Source organism: Prenolepis imparis, unplaced genomic scaffold (genome assembly GCF_030444845.1).
Source record: "Prenolepis imparis isolate NDT839.2.m4 unplaced genomic scaffold, iyPreImpa1.0 SCAF_7, whole genome shotgun sequence".
In the NCBI taxonomy this organism is placed as follows: Eukaryota; Metazoa; Arthropoda; class Insecta; order Hymenoptera; family Formicidae; genus Prenolepis; species Prenolepis imparis.
The window spans coordinates 7,554,418-7,579,554 of record NW_028141165.1 but is presented as its reverse complement, the minus strand read 5'-3'; the positions used below and the strand labels follow the sequence as shown (position 1 = coordinate 7,579,554).

The 25,137-nt window shown below is 32.1% G+C and overlaps 1 protein-coding gene across 5 annotated transcripts in view; it reads left to right on the top strand.

The window, feature by feature from the left end:
* LOC145938085 (guanine nucleotide exchange factor DBS) overlaps positions 1–24,465 on the top strand; it is a 28,144-nt gene extending 3,679 nt beyond the window's left edge. The window contains exons 1-17 of one of the 5 annotated variants that reach the window (XM_083041457.1): positions 534–1,156; positions 5,914–6,137; positions 14,292–14,387; positions 14,477–14,591; positions 14,695–14,785; positions 14,900–15,130; positions 15,225–15,484; positions 15,657–15,891; positions 17,057–17,251; positions 17,346–17,522; positions 17,598–17,783; positions 18,024–18,359; positions 18,436–18,753; positions 18,847–19,044; positions 19,264–19,472; positions 19,562–19,760; positions 19,931–24,465. In XM_083041457.1, coding sequence (XP_082897583.1) covers positions 6,065–6,137; positions 14,292–14,387; positions 14,477–14,591; positions 14,695–14,785; positions 14,900–15,130; positions 15,225–15,484; positions 15,657–15,891; positions 17,057–17,251; positions 17,346–17,522; positions 17,598–17,783; positions 18,024–18,359; positions 18,436–18,753; positions 18,847–19,044; positions 19,264–19,472; positions 19,562–19,760; positions 19,931–20,158 — 3,147 coding nt within the window. In that variant the 5' untranslated portion in view covers positions 534–1,156; positions 5,914–6,064 and the 3' untranslated portion in view covers positions 20,159–24,465. Of the gene's footprint in view, positions 1–533; positions 1,157–5,747; positions 6,138–9,793; positions 10,109–12,860; positions 13,784–14,291; positions 14,388–14,476; positions 14,592–14,694; positions 14,786–14,899; positions 15,131–15,224; positions 15,485–15,656; positions 15,892–17,056; positions 17,252–17,345; positions 17,523–17,597; positions 17,784–18,023; positions 18,360–18,435; positions 18,754–18,846; positions 19,045–19,263; positions 19,473–19,561; positions 19,761–19,930 lie in introns of those variants that run through there. The other 4 variants (XM_083041456.1, XM_083041458.1, XM_083041459.1 and 1 more) reach the window with 4 other exon arrangements.
* The last annotated feature ends 672 nt before the right edge of the window (positions 24,466–25,137 follow it).

Here is a 25,137-nt window from a genome sequence, read left to right as displayed (position 1 = left end):
TAATATTTTCTCTATTGTGGGCAAGGTCTGAGATCGCGCCCTATTTTGACAGCGCGACACGCTGCGAGTCACGTGCGCTCGCCCCCCTATTCGTCGACCCGACTCGTTCGCCATTGGTAGATCTCCCTCATCCTGCCCCTCCGACGCCTCTCAGGACCGTATCAGGTATCAGGAATGGTTGTCGACTCTCGTCAGGTAGAATTACACCTGTCAATATCGAAAATTCAACGCAGCGTAAAGCACAATGATATAATATATCAACGATTAATTAATAAGGATCAATTTTTCTCGCTACCTTTTCTTTTACACTTTGCGAGCTTGATATTATTCCCCCGGGTTCCTAGGAAAATCCCATTCGTCCCTGCGGCGACGTCACCCGCGGCTCCGTCGCGACGACGACGTAGCGTCACGGAGTTCCTCTCATAGCGTCTCGCATTTCCTGGATTTCGCCTCGTGATCGGTCTCGAGGCTCGCGAAGCACGACTGCAACTCCGACTCCTCGCGTACGCAACTGCGCAAAGTACATGCACAAGTGCGTGACGACGTGACGCGGGTGTATCGCGGGTCTATGTAATAGTGGAGAAGGGGGAGAGGGGCGGAGTCGCCGGCGACGGCGTGCGATTCTATCGATCACACGCGGAGTGTCTGTCAACGGGTGTGTGCGTGCGCGAGAAGCCGCTCGCGTCTCCATTCTTTTCTCTCGGTCGCCGAAAAGTCGTCCGAGATGCGAAAAACGCCGGTTAAAAAACGCCGATACTTCCGCTCTTTTTTAATATATACATTATTCGCGAACGAACGGTGCATATAATCTTGCACGTACGCCGGCGCGTATATGTATGCATTTGTGTGTATATATATCGTGCGGGTGCATAATATTCGCGCGGTGATGGAGTTATTGGCTTAGGAGCTAGGGGTTATACTTGGACGAAAATAGACCTGCGAGTCAAGTGGACTGCATTGTTGCGATATCTTGCTATATATGTAGTATTTTCGCGGTCGGCGAGAATTTTTTACACGCGAAAAAAATACTCTAGCGGGAGGCTCACCGTGTGTGTTGGTGATTTAACGGGAGCATGATATGTGATCTGGCAGCACGCGGGATTTCGTGGGAAAAGTGTCGCGGAAGCAAGCTTATGAAGTGTATAATGGTACCCAGGTATATAAGAAAAGATTATAATCAATGGAAATCACGTACGAAAGAGAATGATTCCCACGTCATATGCGTTCGTCATATTATTTGCAAACTTTTATGTATCATATAGCGGGTATAGCATATATTGTAGAATCATAACAGTTTTTGTGGATGTTAACTCTGCGATGCTGGTTTTAGAAAGAATAGGTATCACGTTTCAAAGGTTTTTATTTTATATTATATTATATATAAAATATAATATATAAATATTTATTTTATATTATATATAAAATAAGCTATTAACAAATTTATTACAAAAATTATATGCATATAATTATATTCAAATTATATAAATATAATTTTATGTATAACGATATTGGATTTCGATTTTTATATTATATAGCATGTAGTCGGTATCAAAGAGGAATACATTTGTTTTTTTAGTTAATATAATATATGATTTAAAAGATATTTATTATAATTTAATAGATTAAGATTTATTAATTATATTTGGACTTATAAAAATTTTGACTATATAAAATCGTTGATAATATCTGATTTAAAAGTTATTAATCATAATTTAATAAATTAAGATTTAGTATTAATTATAATTTGAGAAAAAAAATATTTTAAATTAGACTTATAAAAATTTCCTTTGTATAAAATTTCAAGGTGATAATTTTTTATCCATGATATACATATATCTATTTCTTACAGAAATTTTTATATATATAACATAAATACTGATATGATCCATATTTACGTGGTAACTTTATATATCCATATCCATTATGAAACGAACTGTATAGTATTGTCGGCAAACTCGTTTTTAGGTATTGACCACCAAACATCGTTTTGTGGCTGATAACACGACGGCTTATCAAGTATATAGGACACGAGATTAGTTCCAGTATAAATATATATACTATATACAATAGGAGCGAAATGTCCGCGTGATGTGAGTGGTATATCGTGCAAATGAACGGACGGTTGAGCTAAATTTGCGTGATACATAATTGCAGGCCGTGGCGAATTATTCAGCAAAGTAATAATTCTCGCGAAGCAAATCGACCGTCAAATCTTCCAAGCGTGATAAAAGTTAAATCTCCCATAGTGTGATAAGAATTCTCCGGAAAATATCGCGGGCGCGATAAAGGGATGGCCGGAAATATCGCGGTAAATGCGATGTATGTTTTCAATATTCCTTTAAGAATTTCATCGATCGTCCTTCCCTTATAATAAACCCCTATAATAAACTATTTACAGAGAGAATTTTCTTTTAAAAATTACTCTGAAAATCATGGGACAATATAGTATGGAAAGAATTTTATTGTGATAAATATCTATCACAATAAAATATAAAATATGTTTGATTAATTTTACTAAAAGTATAGTAAAATTTACTAAAAGTATGGTAAAATTAATCAAACACATTTTAAAAATTCTTTCCATACCATATTGTCTCACGATTACCACATGATTTTCAGGGTAAATTCGAAAATTCTCTCTGTGATACCGATCAAAAAATTATACAATTAGAGATATTAAATAATAATTTTCAAATAGTAATATCTTGAGTCTAACTCAAGTTCATAAAATTGATGTGTCGTAAATTAATTTAACATTGATTGTTCCTTCTTTCTATTAAAAAATCATCGATCAAAAAAAAATAACGCAATTAAGAATATTAAATAATTTTCAAATAGTAATATCTTGATTCTTACTCAACTAACGTTCATACAATTAATTTAATATTGTATTTAATGTATTTAATATTGAGTATTTAATATTGATTGTTTCTTCTATAATAAAAACCGATCAAAAAATTATAACACAATTAGGGATATTGGATAGTAATTTTTAAATGATAATATCTTGATTCTTACTGAAGTGTAATGTTCATAAAATTAATTTGTCGTAAATTAATTTAATATTGATTGTTCCTTCTATAAATAAAAATCACCGATTAAAAAATTTTGGTACATTAGGGATATTAAATAATAACTTTGGAGTAATAATATCTTGATTATCACTTAAGTTCATTAATCACATATACAAAATTGATTTGTCATGAATTAATTTAACACCGATTGTTCCTGTTTTCTGTTAAAGAAACCATCGATCAAAAAATTATAACACAATTAGGAATATTAAATAATAATTTTCAAATAGAGTAATATCTTGATTCTTATTCAACTAACGTTCATACCATTAATTTAATATTGATTGTTTCTTTTATAATAAAAACCGATCAAAAAATTATAACACAATTAGGAATATTAGTAATTTTCAAATGGTAATACCTTGATACTTACTCAAGTAACATTCATAAAATTAATTTGTAAATTAATTTAATATTGATTGTGTTCTTTCTATAAATAAAAATCACCGATCAAAAAATTATGGCACAATTAGGGATATTAAATAATAACTTTGGAGTAGTAATATCTTGATTATCGCTTAAGTTCATACCAAATTGATTTGTCGTGAATTAAGTTAATATCGATTGTTAATTTAAAGCTATTTGTTGTGCGACTATTCTCTGAACAACAAAGGATTTATTAACGCGTAGGCGTCCCTTCGCGAAAGGGTTGCCGGACGCGAGTACATTGGTATCGATCAAAAAGAACCCTCATGCAACTTTGATGAAGCTCTCCTGCATAGCTCATATAGCATGCAATCGTGTGCAACGTGACTGATACATCCCCGTGAGCGTGAAACACGTGAGACAACGTTCGCCGTCTTGTGTGTATGCACCGGGACATATAGAGAGACGTAATTGACCGTAAATAGAGAACGGCGATAACGTGCCCTATTGTCTTATCGGAGAAGCCAGAAATTTCGAATATGTGCTACGAGACATTAATATCGCCGAATAATGACACATAATAAGATGTATAATTAGAAGAATTTGAAAATAGCGACTCCATGAATACAGTTGTAATATATTTTGCATCTATTGCGTTAACGTTTCAAAGAAGTTTTTTAACTGTATATTATTATTAAAATAGAACAGAATATAGTTAAATTTTCTCTGCATTTTTTAAATGAATTATTATATTCTATTAAGTAATCGCACACAAATATCTTTATTCTAATGGTATTTATTCTACAAATATTTATTTAAAAGAAAAGAGAAAAATATTATTTTATAATATAATAGTTTATAATATTTTATCGTTTTATATAAAATATTAAATATTAAACGCATTCTTTGTACGCTATTTTATACAAAATATTTTTTATAAAATATAATATTTTATATTAATCAATATATTAATGAAAATATTTTCTATATAATATTTTATATTATATAACAAATATTTTATATAAAATATAAAATATTGCATTTTTTGTACGTTCGAATAAAACATTTCAAGAACGTTGTTGACAATGAGTTGTCGTAATGGTACGTTTAAGTTGAAGATAAAAAAACGTGTGTCGCAATTGACAATATAGGAAACTAATCATCAGCTGTTGTTGACTCGCCAATATACAAGGTGGGTCGAGAAAATCGAGACTTTATGTCTAACAATAAGACAAAGAATGCGTTTAATCCGAGAATGCGTTTGCACTTCCAAGAAGAACTTTTGCCTCCCGTCAGAGAGTTGAAACTGCCTCTAGAGAAGTTCTCATTTCGCTTGCGATAGCATCGGTTCAAATAACCGATATTATCGCGCAACGTTTAATTACGACGTGGCAATAATTCTGCGAACGAACTTTTGCTACCAGCGAATTTTGTTCGTCGCATCGATCGAGTCAGAGTTACTTGCAGTATCGTGTACCAATTTTGCATTGCATAACGTTGATGCGATGATGTACAGAGTAGTTCCACTTTTCGAGAACTTAAAAATGCAAAGTTTTCACAATAAATTAAAATAAAGTGTAAATTCTGATTAAATAATTTTTTATATTAAAATTCTTTATATATATTATATTTTAATAACTTCTTTTTTTATATAATATAATAGTGTATTTCTCTCGAATCATAGTGAAATTTGAATTAAAATACGATTGTAAAGTTATTATTAATTCATGACTCTTGTCAAATTGCTTGAAAACAGTGGCAGAAAATATTTAATTAACTATTGAAACTTGTATTGAAAATACAAAGTTTTTACAATAAATTAAAATAAAGTGTAAATTTAATTAAATAATTTTTTATATTTCAATATTCTTTATATTATATTTCTATTACTTCTTTCTATATAATATAATAGTATTTCTATCGAATATATAATAGTGAAATTTAAATTTAAGTACACTGAAAGAATTTTCTCTTACAATTAGAATTTACTCTGAAAATCATGGTAATCGGAGACATGGAATACTAAACTGCATAGCAAAATTAATCAAACATATTTTATATTTTATTATACTAGATTTTTTTTATACTAGATATTATTATTTTTATTGTGATAAATATTAATCAAAGAAATTCTCATAAAATTCTTTCCATACCATATTGTCCCACGATTACCATGATTTTCAGGGTAAATTCTAAGAGAAAAAATCTCTCTGTGTATGATAAAGTTATTATTAATTTGTGGCCCTTCTTAAATTGTTTGAAATCCACGGCAAGAAATATTTAATTAACTATTCATTTACGTTAAAGAAAAATTGGATATTATATATCAGATAATTTCTTGAAAATAAAGCAAATATTGGGCAAGCGAAATGCTCTGTACATTGCAATTCAACTTTTCGTTACAATAGTGACGTGCGTTAAATACACAAGGAGGGGAAAAGTTGAAACCGAATGAAATGAACAATGATTTAAGTCAACTTGTGGAGTGAGCTGTAGCCTGATCGATGAGCCTCTCTTCGTCGTGGCGGTGTGTTGATTGTACAGCGTTCCATTGTTAACAAGTTTGCAACGTTCCGCAACAATACGATAAGTATCGGACCAACCGGAGCGACAGGCAAACCAAGATGATTCTCCGCCGAAAGTCGCTGCATAGCTGCAATTGTCCCTGCCATCAACACTGCTCCACCAAATGCAAAGGTTTGAATCGCATTGATCATACATACAATTTTCACATTGTTGTCAGTCTTTTAGCGTAGAAACTCTATGCGCGTTATCGCAACGGAATATTATTTGCATATTCTTAAACCTGTTATCGAGAGAGAGATATCGGCCTAATTTACATCGAGCACTTGATACGCGTATCAAATAGTGAATTTGAGTTGATCAGCCAATAACTGAATCAACTTACTAGTTATTTACTATTTAATTGATACGCGTATCAAACGATCGGTGTAAACTAGGCCACTGTCTTCAGTACATTTATCGCATCTATTTTACAGCTTATATTATTTTTCATAGTGTTAGTAGAATGTGTGATAATATACATATACAATATATATATTATAAAATTAAATATAATTATATATATAGTATACATATATATCTTATATATATAGTATACATATATATCTTATTAAAAAAATATATACCAAGTGTCCCATTTTAAAGGACCCACTCAAATATCTCATTGTCAGAAACACTGCGTTAAATCGAAGAATGTTTCCTACAAAAGTTGTAGGGTTTCGAGGGGGACATAACATAGTAATATTCATATGACCTTGGGCGGCGTCTCCAAGGTCAAATGAAGGTGAGAATGAATTTTGAAAAGAAGAAAAAATATTAGGAAAATAAAAAAATGCTTCAGATAAAAGTTGTTCAAATTAATTAGTAGAAAAAGATGTTATAATAAAAAATATGGGTTTCCATTTAAAAAATTCATTCTCACCTTCACTTGGAGGCGCCGCCCAAGGTCATATGAATATTACTATTTTATGTCCCCCTCGAAACCCTACAACTTTTGTAGGAAACATTTTTTGATTTAACGCAGTGTTTCTGAGATATTTAAGTGGGTCCTTTAAAATGGGACACCCGGTATATGTATATGTATATATCACTACACACACATTCTATTAACATTAATTATTATAAAATATCTAATACATAAAATATATAAGATAATATTATACACTGAGAGAATTTTCTCTTAGAATTTACCCTGAAAATCATGGTAATCGTGAGACAATATGATATGGAAAGAATTTTATGAGAATTTCTCTGATTAATATTTATCACAATAAAAATAATAATATCTATCACAATAGAATATAAAACATGTTTGATTAATTTTACTAAACTGCATGGTAAAATTAATCAAATATATTTTATATTATATTTTATATTTTATTGTAATTAGATATTATTATTTTTATTGTGATAAATATTAATCAAAGAAATTCTCATAAAATTCTTTCCTTACCATATATATTGTCTCACGATTACCATGATTTTCAGGGCAAATTTTAAGAGAAAATTCTCTCTGTATATATATATAAGATATAAAAAAAATATATATATTTTTTATATATTTTACTACTGTATATTTTCTACTGTTAAGTAAATGCAAATATTTTTTATGTTAAACGCAATGACTGCGTCGTTTAAAAAAATATCTATTCTCGTGCAAAAGTATACAAATATACGAAAGTAAAAAGCGTCTACATATTTGCCATTTTAATTTAAAGCGAACTATATATTTCGTGACGTGAAAAACAATCGTATAGGTGCGGAACAGCGAACATTACGCGTTTTATAGGACGTTTGCGATAAGTTACGGTATTACGGTAGCCGCGCCAATTCGTTCCCGCTACATTTTTACGACCTTAAAACTTATAAGGAGATTTATGTACGATAAAGTCGTTTGTATAGAACGGCCTTATAAGATTTGCTTTCCTTCGTCCTTAGTCTTAATTACGCTTTTATGTATTTCGAAGCTTTAAATAATTTACGCAAAAAAATTCTCCTAATTTAATATATTTATCGATGTTATTTGTGTATTTTTTATACATAACATTATATCTTCTATTTTCTATTTTATTATAAAAATTTTCACGTGTATTATCTTTCTAGAAAATTTAATTTTAATTATTAATGAGAGACTGCATATTTTCTTTCCTTCGTGTTTTTTGAGTAAATAAAATATACATAAATTTTTTATTCATATTTAATTTTCTTATTGTTAGATTATATACAGATGAACTCTATCAATAAGATAGACAAATTTAATCAATATATGAGTGAATCATTTATCATATTGATTATTTATATTTTCTGTGTTGAAAAATTAATTGTAAGATAATTTAATTATAATTAATGACTAAAAAATAGTTTTTCTTTCTCGTATTTCTCGAGTAAGTAAAATATTCCTGAATTTTTTATTTATTTATATTTATATTAAATTTTTTTATTGTTAGATTAGACACAGAACTCTCTATCAATAAGATAGAAAAATTTAATCAATATATAATCTATTTTGATAAATTAATTGTAAGAAAATTTAATTAACTGCGCATTAGTTAATTCAATCTAACACGCGCGAAACTTTATCGTAGATGGGAAATTCTGTAGGTCATCTCTAATTTGCACAAATTAAGGGATTCTAATCTCTCTTCGCTCGACTTAAACGCGTCCGCTATCGGCCCTTTTCACGTGCGCGACGTTATGCTATTTGGAGCGTGCTCCTGGTGTTGTGTATTGTGCTTGTTTGAGGTCTCGGGTGCTCTTCCCCTCGCTCGCTCCTTGCTCGTCGTCGGGGAGAGCACCCCAGGGCTGTATCCGCGCCCTTCCATCAATCAATAATCCGCATACCTACTTCCGTCTCCGCTCGGACACGAGCGCAGAGAGGGAGAATCCGGAAGTTCTTTTTTTTCCGCTATATCGAAGTTGTTGAATTTTTTTTCCGACCTAACATTCTCGCTAGTAAATCGTTGGTACATATTTTGTACATTTTACGCATAACGATTCTTATTGAACAAATACATTTATCGATGTTATATGTATTATTTTTTATACATAACATTATATCTTTTATTTTCTATTTTATTAATAATTTTCTCGTGTATTTTATCTCTCTAGAAAATTTAATTGTAATAATTATAAGGACTGCATATTTTTTTCCCTCGTGTTTTTTTGAGTAAATAAAATATACATACATTTTTTATTCATTTATATTAAATTTTCTTATTGTTAGATTATAAACACAGAACTATCAATAAGATAGAAAAATATTTAATCAATATGTGAATGAATTATTTATCATATTGATTATTTATATTTTCTGTGTTAAAAAATTAATTGTAAGATAATTTAATTATTATAATTAATGACTTAAACAGTTTTTCTCTCTCATGTTTCTTTAGAAAAGTAAAATATGCATGAATTTTTTATTCATTTATATTTATATTAAATTTTCTTAGATTAGACAGAACTATCAATAGAAAAATTTAATCAATATATGAATGAATCATTTTTATTATATTAATCTATTTTGAAAAATCAATTGTAAGAAAATTTAATTAACTGCGCATAATATTTCCTCTAGTGTTTATAAATAAATAAAATACGCGTGAATTTGATTCATTTATATTAAAATTTCTTAGATTAGATGAAGAACTATCAATAAGATAAACAAATTTAATTCATATACGATCGAATTATTAATTAAATTTTTTTATTTTTTTTTTTTATTTTGACGTAGAGCATGAATAAAATTCTTCGGCGCATTTTTTTTGCTACTATAAAAACGAAAGATTTTATTACAATTTATAAAATTTCTAAATGCAAGTACACATAATTAGACATTTTTCGAGACAAATCTGAAGAGAACAGCCCTTCCCCTGCCCCTCTCGAGTGCTTTTTTTGTGGCGCGACAAAAGCTGGGTGCCTTTTTGCGTTTTACGGTCCTGAGAGAGTCGCCGTCGCCTCTATACACAATAACACGAACTAGTCGTTCGCCATATCGTCGGGAGTGTTGGCTGGTGAATACAGCACGATTTATCGCGATCAGCTGCGAGATCGGGCTTGCGAGGGTGTCGTCCCGTCGACGTGACGTTCGTTGAACCGTGAGAGAACTCGCTCCAGCTGGGGGGCTCGTGACAGACGATCAAACTACGGTGAGTAGGAATGTTGACAAGGCTGGCCTTAGAGATGAGAGTTGGTGACCGAGGGGCGCGATCAGCGATTCTCGACCTTAGGTCCCCTACTTCTCTCTTCTCTCTTGTCAGCTGCACTTTCTGTGAACGATGTTTCTCCCTCTTCCTTCTCTTCTGCTTTGAATCCTGAGGATTGCGCTTATTTCTCGTCTTATATAAATGCGAAAAAAGCGTATATAAATAGAAAGGAATAAATATATTTTTTCTCAACGTCAACTGTGTATATTTATTGCTCTTTTCTTCATTCAAAATGAAACATGAAATATTCATGTATATTCTTGGCTTTTTGGGAAGAGAAAGAAAGCAAAGTGCAGAAAGTGCGATTAAAAACGCGGTGCGATTGAAAGAGAAGTCACCTTTAAACAAGCATGTAAAAAATGATCTCTTTAAAAAAATAAGTTTAAATCTTATAACACATTCACATATCTTTTGAATCCACTTAATCTCTAGAATTTATTGCTATTGAAAGTTGTAATTGTTTTGAATAATTATTGGAAAGTTATAATTATTTTGAGATATAAAATCTTGTTACAACAGGATGACAGAAAAGCTGTGTGTTGTACAAATTGAGACGCAACATGGAGCCAACGATAGAAGAAAAATGTGAAGTGAAAGTATTAGCAATATCTAATGCGCAAACTATTATTGCTGATAAAAATAAAGTAAAAAAGGAGTCGGAGGCAACAAATATAGAGAAGGTAATATTCTATATTTATCATATATTTAAAAAATTCTATATTATATATATTGCATTTACATTTTTATATATATTATTTTTATTTTTTTAAATAAAAATCTTATATATATATATATATATATATATATATGCATTGATATTTTGTTACAATTTATTAAATATACGGATGTATACTTTAGATTTAATTGCATTAAATAATTTTCTACCATTTTTTTTAATATGCACTGAACATTAATTCTTTTTTCTATTACAGAAACATGAAGATTGCAAGAACGTGTCTAATGTTAAGCCAAAAAGATCCATTGCAAGAGTCAAGTCGAAAAAAGCTCGAAGTGTTGGTCAGCCAAGTTATGTTCCCACAAAATTGGAGGATAGTCCAGCGCAGGTATTGGAACGTTTCAAAAGAGGCTGCGAGTGTGTCGACGATCAATGCTTCAAGAATCTAAATCCCGAGGTGGTTTATCGACACAGACTGAACATTGCAGAGTTGACCAAGGCCGAGCACGACATGTATTTAATGGGGGTGACAATGGCATGCCTGACGGATCCTTATCAAACCGCTCGGCACACAGAACGACGTAGATTACGCGCGCATTACGTCTATCAGGGTCGAAGAGTGTGCTTGGATGCGTTCCTGTACCTGGAGAATTGCACGCATTATCAGATCAAGCGAATCCGGAAGCATCTGATGACGCACGGCGTAACGCCACGTGTACACGGGAATCACGGGAAGATCCCGCACAACACGTTCTCCCTGGACATATATAAGATCGCGACGGAATTTCTGAAGAACTTTATCGAGGTGCAGGAGGCCAAGCAGAAGACCAAGCTCGCTAAGAACGCGCCGCTACATCTGTCGCCGGACATCACGCGGAAAACTGTGCACGATCTGTACACAAAGTATTGCAAGAAATTATCACCCGACGTCAAGAGCATGGGCTACTCGACGTTTCGGCGATTCATGAAGGTGCAGTTTCCGCAAGTGAAGTTCGCCAAGCTGGAATTCATCGTGAGAAATCAGACGACGCAGAGTCATTGTCAGACGGAACCCGATGCGAGGGATGACACGGGTCAACAGAAGTCATCAAAGTCGGAACTGCAGATGAAAGGTTGCACAATATTGCCATTGGTGATAACTCACGGTTTAGGACAGAACGAGACCTATGTGCTAACGCCTATCAGTAAATTACAGGACGGCGTGAGTTATCAAGTTACTACGCGCGGGCTGGTAGTTAACAGACCCGCTATCACATTATCGAGAACGAACATAAACTAGACGATTGCATGAGAGAGAAAAAAATAGCTACATATTATATCATAGCAAATTGTACGTATATTGTATGTATGTATATGTGAATGTGATATATGCGCCTATGTTGTAAGGCTCTAATTTCTCAGTAATTTTTTTCTCATATCTCGGTCCTAAATCGAGAGTACAGTAATATATTGCACGCGTTAGATATTTGTTATTGTTCGAAAAAGTCACAATAAGAATATTTTATAAATGTATATAAAAAATATATATACATGGTAATCTTCTAAAAGACACAGACAAAACGTAATTATTACATATATATATAATCGTATGTTATTTGATATAGTAAAAGTATATATCTTTTGTTATTCAGTTATATAGTAAATTGAGTAAGTTATAATGCCTTTAAAGTTTGGATATAATAACAAATCGCACAAAGTATTCCTATATTGATCAATAAAAAGCATTTAGTTGAATGGTCATAGATTCTTGTTAATAACGAGAGAATATTAATATTATATCTGTTAAACAAATATTTTTTTAATATAAATCTCTGAAAATTCCATTTCTTTTCTTTACATTTTTATTTTCTTACTCTGTTATTAAAAGTCGCAAAAGATTCAAAATAAAAATATATCGTTATAATCCATGAAAATACAGTAACATAAAAAAAATGTATTAAAATATATTTTAAAAGTATATAAATTTGCGAAATACTTATGAAAAGAAAAACTTACAACTTATATTATAAAATACTTTGTTATAATCTGCCAAATTAATTCTAAAAATTTAGGAAATATTGAAATTTCTTAGCTGTTTGGGCAGCTGTTTTTATAATCAAATATTATTTTTTATATAATAAGGTATATATTTAAAAAAACTATAGTTATAGAATCTGCGTTTTCATACAGACTTTTTATACAGAGTTCAATAACCTGATATCCAAAAGCAAAGAATCTCAATATTTCTTATCTTCCTTGAATTCCAGACATGGAAATCATAAGTAACTATGGTAGCAGCAACAGTGCTTCTCAATACAAACGCTTTCTATATGATTGCTTTTAACGCATAAATATTATGTATAATTTATATCTTTTATTTGTAGCATGTACATGTAAATAAGAGAGAGAGAATGTTTAATTTTTATTCTTAAAAAAAAAACACTTCAAGTCAGACAAATCAATTATTAGACAAATTGTAAGATCGAGTATTGAATAACTTGTACAAAAGTTTACTAATTATAAATATATATAAATCCAATATTTGCTTCAAAGTACGTAATGCTGAAAAATAATTTATGATAAATTTCTCTCTCTCTTCATATTTTCTTCTCTAATAACGTCTATATAAAAAAATTTTGTTTCTAATACGAATAAGCATGAGAGAGGTATATATTATATATTAAATTGTTGTAAGAGATTGGAAGCTTTTTAGGACATATCAACACAGAAATTAACAATCTTGTCTTTCAAGATTCTTTGTATTAATTAAGTTTATGTTCTCCCGTTTGAGAGCCTCTTGATTTACAGTTATATCAGCAATATTGTGGGTACTGTAGGGAACTGTTTCAGTTGGTGGCATCAGCAAGGTCATGTGAGTGCAACCTCTGATCAGGTACTTGCATTCAGTACACCAGTGAGATCTGACCGTGAACCGTACGTTCACAGTAAACATTGCGTAAGAGGTTGTCAAACAAAATCTTTAGATCACTAAAGTTTTCTAATTAAATAATACTGTGATATCTCCTAAAATGTATTATTTTTCTCAATAATGAGGCAGTGCGGCCTTTAGTATTTTAATTTTCAAAAATTAAATATATGGTAAATAAAATTGTACTTATTATATTATATAAAAGTATGCCAAAGAACTTTTTTAAACATATAATTGTATGTATATAATGTGCATATAATGTCTGTGTAATGTGTTGTGTGTTGTGTAAACATATTTAAATATATAATTATAACAGAATAAATAGAGATACTTATTTAATTTCTAATTGTGCAAGTGTCTATATATATATAAATAATTTTAATATTAAGATATATATATATTTATTTAATTTTAATATTAAATAAGATGTGTCGTAACTATTTTGGGCAATATGCTTCATAAATAATATATTGTAACAAAAAATATATTTAAAAAAATGGAAATATATATAATAATAAAAGACAATATTTTGAATTTTACAGAAGATGTAGAGAGTATGACAGGCGAGATAGAAAATGGAGACTTGGCAGTTCGAGACGTTGCAGACCTTCTCCAGGCACAATATGCTATTATTGCGGGTAAATATTTAGTCTTACAAGTTACATTTGGAAATCCATTTTTAAGATTTAAATTTTGTTAAATGGTCTCTTTTATACATCTTTTGCAGGAGGAAAAACGCGAGAGGGATGTCCTATAATTACATTTCCAGACAATGGCAATTTTCATAATTCGACTGACTTGGACTATCAACGTCTCATGTTATATCTTACTTCTGTGCCAACGTAAGCCTATAACATTTTAATTATTAATTAATATACGTATTTCTTTTATGCAATAAAAAAACAAATATTAATTTTCTTATTAAATTATATTATTAATGTTTAGGTTGCAAGAAGCTGATCTTGGATTTCATTTGATAATTGATCGAAGGAATGATAAGTGGAACTCTGTGAAAACGGTGCTTCTGAAAATTTCTGTAAGTGAATTCAACACATATAATTACAATCACTAATTATCACTTTATAAAACTGCGTTACTTAACAATAATATATAAATAATTGTTACTATAAATTCTGTATCTTTATTTCAGGCATTTTTCCCTGGTCTAGTGCACGTAGTATATGTGTTGCGACCTGCCGGATTTTTACAGAAAGCCATTTCGGAGGTGTCGAATAAACTGTTTCGAGAGGATTTCAAGTTTAGAGTTATATTCTTGGCTAACATCATCGAGCTTTACGAGTTTATAGAGAAAGATCAGCTCACTGAGCCGCTCGGCGGCAATTTACCATATTGTCATCACACTTGGATACAAAATAGAATTGTAAATACAAGTTTAGCGATATTAATATATATGAAATTAGCTTTTCCATTCTGTCTGTATTAATAAATATCTTTTTTTATCTTTCTTTATGCAGAGTCTGGAGAAGTTTTCATCAATGACGCAGGACGTATCCCTCGCGTTAGACTCTTTCACGCGACGTTTGGCTGAAGTGGAGTTTCCTAACAATACTATCGCTACGACCACGCTATTGTCTCAGCAACAGGCTGAGTATAATGAGTTAAAAGAAGAGATACTTAGCGCTGCCAGGCATGGAGAAGCTCTTCTGGATAGTGTGCGGCAGCTAACTGGAAAAGGAACGGCCGATAGATTGGGAAATGTTGCAGCAGTAGAAAGGTAGCGCGAGAAGAATTCTATAATTGATATAATATAAACGTAATAAAATGATTAATCTTGTTACGTTTGTTAGAAGTCATTTGTTTCGTTAATATAAAAATATTGAAATAAGAAATTTATCACGTGTCTGCCGCGTATATAATTTTCTAACGCTTTAATTCTTCAACTTTAGGCTACTTGTCCAGTTGGAGGAAACCGAGAGAACCTTCGACTTGTTTTGGTCACATCATAGCTCACGTTTGAGACATTGTTTGGCACTGAGACAATTTGAGCAAGATTTCCGGGAATTACAAGCGACGTTAGATCAGCATCTAAAGACAGTGGAAGAAATGACGGAGGTCGGCGAGACTCAAGTGCGAGTGGAGCAGTTACTGCACGACACATCGGCATTTCAACGAATATGCAGAGTATGTGGCACTTTTAATTAGTAAATTTGTGACAAAATACGACAATTTATCATCATATTTAACGTGCTGGATTATTTTTCTGATAAGATATCTAACAAAAGTCAATAGTATTTTAAAATAACATAAAAAAGTTACAAAGATAAAAATTACATGATAAATTCTATGCAGAGAATAGTCGCTTATATCACTGAAATGTAAAGTTTATAGACCCATTGTACGAAAATGATCAATTAGTGAAAGCAACTTGACAATATTGCATAATTTTATGTTTGAGAATGTATACAGATTGCACTCAAAGCACCAGAATATTCAAACCAGTATAATTTTATCAGGAGACTATTTTTCATCTTATTACATAAACTTTAACTAACAAAGTAAACATGCTATCATTGATCATGTCGGAAATATACCTATATATAATTGTCATTTAAATATCTTCCATCATATGTTTATACATATATAAATTCTGGTTTGAACGTGATCATAAGCAGTAACATATATAATGCACATTATGCACAAATGTTACTTTGCACCGCTTTCCTCATTTTGTCGATAGTCCTATTTGTTGCATACCATGTGGATTTGGGTCTTGGTAAGCAGTCCACTTAACAAAATACATATATATATTCTGTGATAGAGTTAACATTTTTTAAGACACAGTATAATTTTGAAATATTATATATCTTAGCATTTACACGTACATATCTCACAATCAGTCTTATATTTACCGTGTCTTGGAGACAAATAGAAAACGTTACTTTTCGACAAGTTTTTCGTAGGCACTATATACATTGAATTAAAATTCTCTATTATACGTTGTTTATACTATTCAAGCTAATACGCTATTTTCCTTTTTTTCTTATCTCTTTTAGTTGAAATGCACGCATATGTCATCGAAAGAACGATGGAGGTTTGATTCATGTCCGATAATGGCATGGTGAATTTTTACGAATTTTTGCGAATGATTATCATTATGATTTTTCGCTCTCTCTCTCTGCACTGCACGCAATAATAGTGTATTTTCTTTACGAGGTTTCCTTTCTAGACGATTTAATGAGACTATGAAAACACAAATGCCATGATTGTTCGTAGCATCTTCATTCATTTATATACCGATACGTCTAATCGCGTTATCGTGCATAAGTATAATTGCGTATGTTTATAGGGAGACATAGATCGCGCGGAAGAGGTGATATCCGCTGGTCAACAGCTATTGTCCGGCAGGCATCAGTGTCCGACTGACGTCGTGGAGCCCAAATGCGTGGAGCTGCAGAGAGTCTGCACCATCCTCAGTCAGAGACTGGAAAGACGATTGCACATGTTGACGAAATGCCGGGAGCTTATGGAACGTATAGATAAGGTACGTCCGAACTGGAGCTTTCAACTTTACCTTTGTTCGTCTTTCGCCAATTAGAAAATTAATTTTTTATTTTATTTTATTATTAATCAACCAGGCCAACACTTGGTGCACGCGAGGGATAGAATTGCTGGCGTCGCAGAACAGCACCACGCCGCCGGATCAAGCGCTTCAAGAGCTGCAGCAGTTGATCGAAGCCGCGGAGGAGTTTCATCATCCCCGATGTATCTTCCAAGATTCCGTGATGCCGGAGACTAAAGCGCTCATCACGCAAGTGCGTATTTATGAAACATATTTTGATCTCAATGTCAACGAAAACGTCTCGATTCGAAATTATGACTCATCGTAGGTTCTGCAAAGGATAGAAGATGTATCCTTGATGTGCGACAAGAGGATAATGGCACTAAAACAGCAATTGATCAAACCAGCCAAACCAGTACAAACCGTCACTCCAGAACCAGTCAAACCTTTGCAATCACTGCCCCAAACTGTAAAGCCAAGCAGAGTTCTCAAAAAGGCCAATACCATGCCAAAGGTAATCTTATATAATAAGTGAAATCTTATATAATATTTGAAAAAATTTCAAATTATATGATATTTTTATACTTGAATAAAATATAATTAATTTAATTAATTTTAATATAATATTAAAATATAAAATATTAAAATATTAAATATTAAAATATTAAAATATTAAATATTAAAATTATAAAATATTTAAAAAAGTATAAAGTATAAATGAATAAATTTTCTATGCAAAATGACTTTATTTAAGATGGAGATGAGCCCTATAGAGGGAGAGTCCTCGTCACCGGAAAGCGAGCCTCGAGACGTCGAGGCTTTGCGTTTAAAACGCGGTCACGTCTTGGCGGAACTTGTGGAAACCGAACGAATCTACGTCACCGAACTTGGTTCGATCATTAAAGGTTACAAGATGGAAATAACAAACGAAACAATGGCTCATTTGATACCAGCTGCACTAGTGGGCAAGGCGGACGTATTGTTTGGCAATTTAGAGGATATACATATTTTTCATGGTGAAACGTTTCTAAGAGACTTGGAGAACTGCATTTCGAATACTGAGCTCGTCGCTTTGTGCTTTGTTCAGAGAGTAAGCATTTATATTTTTAAATATACGTTATTATACATTTGCTCGAGAATGCTAATTGATATACATTTTTTTTTAGCGCGAGATATTCTTTAGATTGTACAGTTATTATTGTCAGAATATTCCGCGATCCGAGAGATTGCGCGAACAGATACAGAGCGAACCGCAGTTTCTCGCAGCTTGTCAGCAGAAACTTGGTCACAAACTGCCGCTTGCTGCCTACCTTCTCAAGCCCGTTCAACGGATCACCAAGTACCAGTTGTTGTTAAAGGATTTATTAAAGTACAATGACGAACCTTCATGCTGCACCGAATTGCAAGAGGCGCTTGATTGCATGCTAGTCGTGTTAAAATGCGTCAATGACAGCATGCATCAAACTGCAATAACAGGTTTCGGAGTAAGTACATGTTTCCATCATGATTTTCTTTCTACCGTAAATCATATCTTATCTCTTACTATATTACTTATGTCTTTCTCTTTCTACTTACAGGGCGATCTGAGCGTACAGGGTGAATTGTTGTTGCAAGGCTCGTTTAGCGTTTGGAGCAGCAGTAAGCGGGAGCGACTGTTGCGACTGAAACCATCTCAACGGCATATCTTTTTATACGAGAAGGCTTTGATATTTTGTAAGCATAGCAAGCCTCAAGCCCACAACAAAGCCACGTACCATTTTAAAAGATATTTGAAGGTATATTTCGATATTTTTGCAGATTCTCAAATTTACGCGATCTTACGTAATACATTATTAATATATTATTAATTAATTAATATATTATTATAATATAATATATATTAATATATATTAATATGTATTATAATATAAAATATATATTTATATATTATTAATTAATATGTATTATAATATAAAATATATATTTATATATTATTAATTAATATGTTATTGCAGATGTCGCAGATTGGTTTGACGGAGTCGGTGAAAGGCGACGCTAGACGGTTCGAGATATGGTTGCAGGGCAGAGCTGAGGTACATACGATACAAGCGCCCAGCATCGATGTTAAACAGTCCTGGGTGCGCCAGATCAAGGGCGTTCTGATGTCACAGTTAGCCGAACTCAAAGGAAAACAGAATTCGGCTCTTGGAAAATCCAATCATAAGTACGTAATCGCTATTAAAACTTAACGACAGTGCGCATTTCAATCTTTTCTCGATGTATATTTCATCTTCGCTTCTTCTCTCTCGAAAGGCCGTTGCGACAAACAATCTCGTGGGAAGCTCAAAGCAGTCTCTCGGGATCTTTGCGAACGCTATCCGTTGACGGTAACAGCGTTATCTCGCACATGACCGACGTCTCGCAATCCACGGAGGAGGACGTGGCATGGAGTTCGGAGAATAGCAATACGGATGAGGAAGACGCTTTTGGCGACAATCCAGGACCGGCACCAGTGAGTCTTCTTTCACGTTCTTTAATTCAAGCGCTTAGAACAACTTTTTAGACTTTCTAAAACAGCATTCATTTTTCCTTCCCTCTGACAATAACGCTATCTTTATTGAATGTCTTGCGTCTTTTTAGCCTCTGAATCAGTCTTGCAATAAAGATATATTTATTTTTTAGGGTGGAAGATACGTGGCGTTGGCGGATTATTGCGCGGTGGGACAGTCGGAGGTCACGATGCGCGAGGGTGATACTTTGGAGCTTCTCAAGGTCGGCTGTGCCGGCTGGTGGTTCATAAAACTGATCGGCACCGGCATGGAAGGCTGGGCGCCCGCGGCGTACCTGGAACCGATCAGTCGCAAAACCTCACGCAGTTCGCAGTCGGTCAATAGTCAAGAGGCTATATGAAACAGGCGACTAACACACTAGAGAATCTGCTAGTGTGTTAGATCCTTTGCTTATCTCAACTTTAAGATCGCCAGTTGTATTGAGAAACATTTACTGTTGACAACGGTAAGTATGTTCTAAATGTGGCGGGTGCAAAGTCGGTTTTTTGGAAATCTTTTACAGCATTCAAACACACGATGATGAGTTGCATCATTTTGCATCTTTCTTGTATAATACAAGTATGCAATACTTGAATGACGCTTTTGTAAACGTTAAGTTAAACGAGTGATAAGATTTTTACGTTTACGGGAATTTTATACTAAGAAGAAGATGGAATGAAATAGCAGATGAAAAGCTTTATCGTCCTACGACGATTGCGAACAGTCGAGAATTTTATTCGCGAGCGCAGAATAGCGTTTACTGAATTGTACAAAACGTAGCGTTGAATTAAGCCGGGATATATACGTGCACGGACGCACAAAATGGAGGCACAGACATGATCGTGTATCGACAATTTCTATAACAATAATTGCACATAATTGTAATCAAGAGAGAGAAAGAGATAGAGAGAACGCTGCTGATGTTAAACGTATCCTCGTTCGGTTACTTCGTTAAGGATCTCCATGAAGGAGTACCTAATGAATGAGATGTAGGTTTTACTTACGACCCGGGTAATCAAATATCGGCTATGTGTACGCGATTATTCCAAAGTTATTATGATAAGAGTCGTTGTAGGAGACACATTTTCGTCCATAATGTTCCACAGATGATCCGAAAGAAACAATCTTATCCTTGCTTGGTGTATATAATACCTTGCTTGGTGTCGCGAGTAAGTCAGACACACGTTGTCGATCGCGTCAGTTATGTATCATCATACGTTGGCTTAGAGTAGGGTAGAGTCCTAGATGCATCGTCATCACAATCGAAAATAGTACAATTTAGCGCAGTTTCGCGGGCTTTTAAGAGTATTTTAGATGTTTTGTTCACGACGGTTGAGGTGTGTTTTCGCTTCCCGGGGTTGAATTTGAAAATATTTGCAAAGATTATCGAAAAATATATAGATCCCCCTCGAGCCTTCAAAGACAAGAGAAATGTGTGATACAAAAACGTTAGAGATCGATGCTTCTGCGGATTGATAACTGTAAAAATTGCAGAAAAAAACAAATGTTTAATTAATATATCGCCATTCTTAGGACGTTAGATATATATTGTTAACGAGTCATTGCGACCAAATAGGCTTGAGATATTATTATGAATTTGATGACTATGATGTAAACTATTTGTTTCGAAAGAATAACACTGGAAGGAAGAGAAGGAAGAGGAGGAGAGAAGTTAAGAGAATCGTATACAACGTATATACAAATTTTCTAGGAGGCTAAACGGTTAACACCAACAATAACACGCAATATCCGATATACCGATATAAATCTTAACACACCTAAAATAAACTTTAGAACTAATAATAAGCTATCTCTCAGTTCTCTCTAGCGGATTTCGTAACCCACCAATTTCACATAAGTCTTTACTATAATATATAATAATATGTATGATAGCATCATTTGTACCGAACATTTGTATGGATAACATATTTTTAAGGGATTATCTCGATCGTTATGATTTTTTTTTTCGCCAACGTATACGCGTATTATAATTAATGTCCGCTCCTATACGATATACATATATAAGGACATGCATAATTTCGTCGCAACTTTTGATATAGCCTATGAGTCTTGCTTTTGGTATAGCCTAATGAGTCTTGCTTTTGGTATTTATAATTCGAGTATTATTATTTATTATATATTATTATAGAGAGAGCACAATTTTACATGATATTTATTAGATATTTATTAGATAGATATATTTATCAAAAATAGAGAATTATTTATTATTGCGAAATATATATATAAATTGCAACAATCGATATATTATATTAGGCTGGTCCAGGCTGATACAGACTAATAATTTACAGCGTATCGTAAATACAACACAATGCATTGCAAGCTGTTTAATCCCGGCAATTTTATAATTATAAACGAAAAAGAAGTGTATACGAGTTAATTTTTTAATGGGATGCTGCGTTTATACAATTATGTACAAGTCTTAATATTTCTATATTGCGTCGCAACTTTTATTTTCAACATCTTTGTAAGATTTATGCACATTATACGTAACGTCCAAGTTTTCGAAACATTGCAATTTTTATTCCTTTTATGACTTATTAATCAATCTTTTATGTTTCTTTTCGTCCAGGATCGCTGCAATTATTGCGAATTCATTTAAATTCTATCTCCGAAAATATTTTTATTATTTTAAACGTGCAATTACACACTAAGATTAGAACTAATTGAAAAAGCAAATATAATCTAATTTTAAGTTTATTCTTAATTATCAATTAATAATTATAGAGTAACAGTTGGACCTTAACATGACGTTTCGTACAATCAATGTGCATAGATCTTTTAGTCGCACTTGGAGTTACATTATAATATATCCTCGTGTATTAATCCATTTGTATGCCTTGTATTAATCGTAAGATTTCAATCAAACGCATGCAAATTAAATAAGCAATATTAAGTTTAAAGGATCGTTTTCTCGGTGCGTCTCTTTATGTTGCGATTATAATAATATTAAAGATGTGCAAACTCACATCCACAAATGTGAAATGCGAAAATGTTGACCTTTATTTTATTTTACAATAGAGAGAGAGAGAGAGAAAAAAAATATTTGTAACTCTCTCTCGAAACGCTGCTCATACACTCATACATTCATTCACTCTCTTTACGAACACTTTCGCAAATAATAGTTACATTTACATGATCACTTCGTCGTTCGTTTTCTCGATCGAGCGATCCCTCAATCCGTATGTAAAATCGCGATTAAGCGACCAAGCTAAGTGATACTTATAAACATGCAGGGCGCGTTTTTTGTAGAAACTATAAATATATATATATATACATATACATAGACAATAATTATACCCGCTGTTGAAGGATACATATGATAATGCGTTCATTCGGAGATAAAAAAAAATATATAATTTCCGAAGCGATACTTCCCTCCGCGATTAACGGAGCAAATAGAAGCAGGTTTCTGCGAGTGTGAATCTCTCACCCCGTAGATGTGGAATTATAATAATATTAATAGAGCTTTCGAGTATAAACGCACTCATTGCGTGTGTGCAATCTTAAAAAAAAACTCATGAGAGAGGAATCCGACGTTCAACCGCAATCTTCTTCATGGACGGTTCCTTTTGTCGTTCCTCGTCGGCAAGAGAGTGATAGTAAAGTCTATTTTTGCATATAACACGTGATAAAGAGGCTGCCGAAATCTCTTCTATTTGCATTACATATATATGTACATGTATTAGCGCGATCATTTCTCATCATAATAAGGATCGTTGGCTTTTTCTCTCTAATTAACACGTTAATGAGCTTCGTTACACCCGGAGAACGAAATTGTTCTTTGAGCTTCTCTTTCAGTACAATTTTTGTAATTATAAATTGTAAATTTTTTCAAGGCTTTATGTAAGAAAGAAATTCTACTCGAATCTCGAAAATAATATTTTTATATAGGATGCAAAAAAATTGCTCAAGCTTAAGTTAATCATGTTGTTGAACGATTTTGCTTTAAACAAAAAATATGTATGTTATAATAATTCTTTAATTACGTTAGATGAAGCGAACAAGTGCGAATATTTTTTAGAATATATGCATTTCGATTGTTAATTATTTTTTTGTGATTGTGTGTATGTATATACATTTGCACACGAAGAGACAGGCGTGAATAGCGAGAAATGATCATTTACAATTGTTACGTCATCTCATCGTCTTCATAAAGGGAATGGACTGCAATTTGTATATGCAATTGTATATTCGAGCGCGTGCAAGAATTTTGTTAACTCATCCGAAACATCTTGCGTACAATCATCAGTTGTCAAATCTTGTATGAGAGATCTGCAATATTAAACGGGAACATTAAACGCGAGAATTTCAACGGAGCAGGAAAAAAAGTTCTCGTTCTTGTCGCGATTAACAAACCCGCTTTTTTGTTTGAAAAAATTAATATTAATTTGAGAAATAATATTAATTAATATTAATTTATTAATATTAATTTGAGATATAAGCACATACAATTTTAGCGGTACTTTATATGTGATTGTATTTTAATAATTATTCACATATATAATTCACATATACATGTTCTTATTAAATTTCTCATTAAATTTTTCAGCTGATTTTATTATTAATCTTGTTATAGATTTCCTTCGCCAAATATTGGAATTGATTTTCCTCGCGGAAAATTTTGCGAAGGAATATTGAAAGTTTTTTGTATTTTTTTATAGAGTATGAGTATGTAAAGTAATATATATATATATATATATATATATATATATATATATATATAGAAAAGAAAGTGTTTAAGAACATGTATCGTTTAAATATGTATTTCATATTGCTGTTATCACAGTTGATTTGACATAATATTATTATTCATAATTCTATATTATATATTCTATATATTATTTTCATTTCTTTTAGTATGTATTTTAATTATAATTTGAAGTTTATGTATATATGTAAATTACAATAATATAATGATTATATCATTTAGGATAACAATATAAAAATTAAAATTAAATTAGTAAATAATAAGATAAATTTTATGTGATTTATATATATATATATATATATATATATATATTATATATCGTTTTATTGTAAAAGTTTTGGAAAAGATTAAGATACATTATTATTTTGCATTTTATATTTATCTTATTGCAAGATATAATAATTTATTAACTTTATGTTGAAATTTATTGTTTAATTTGTTATAAGCATTCTCATTAATGCAATTTTATTATATTTTGAATATATATGTGTGTGTATAAAATTATAGCACAATAATATGTGCATCTATAATACATATATAACATTTCCCGCCGCGAATTAAATTGCTTCTCGAGTCGGTCGACAGATGAGAGGCGAATCGCTCGGTCAAAG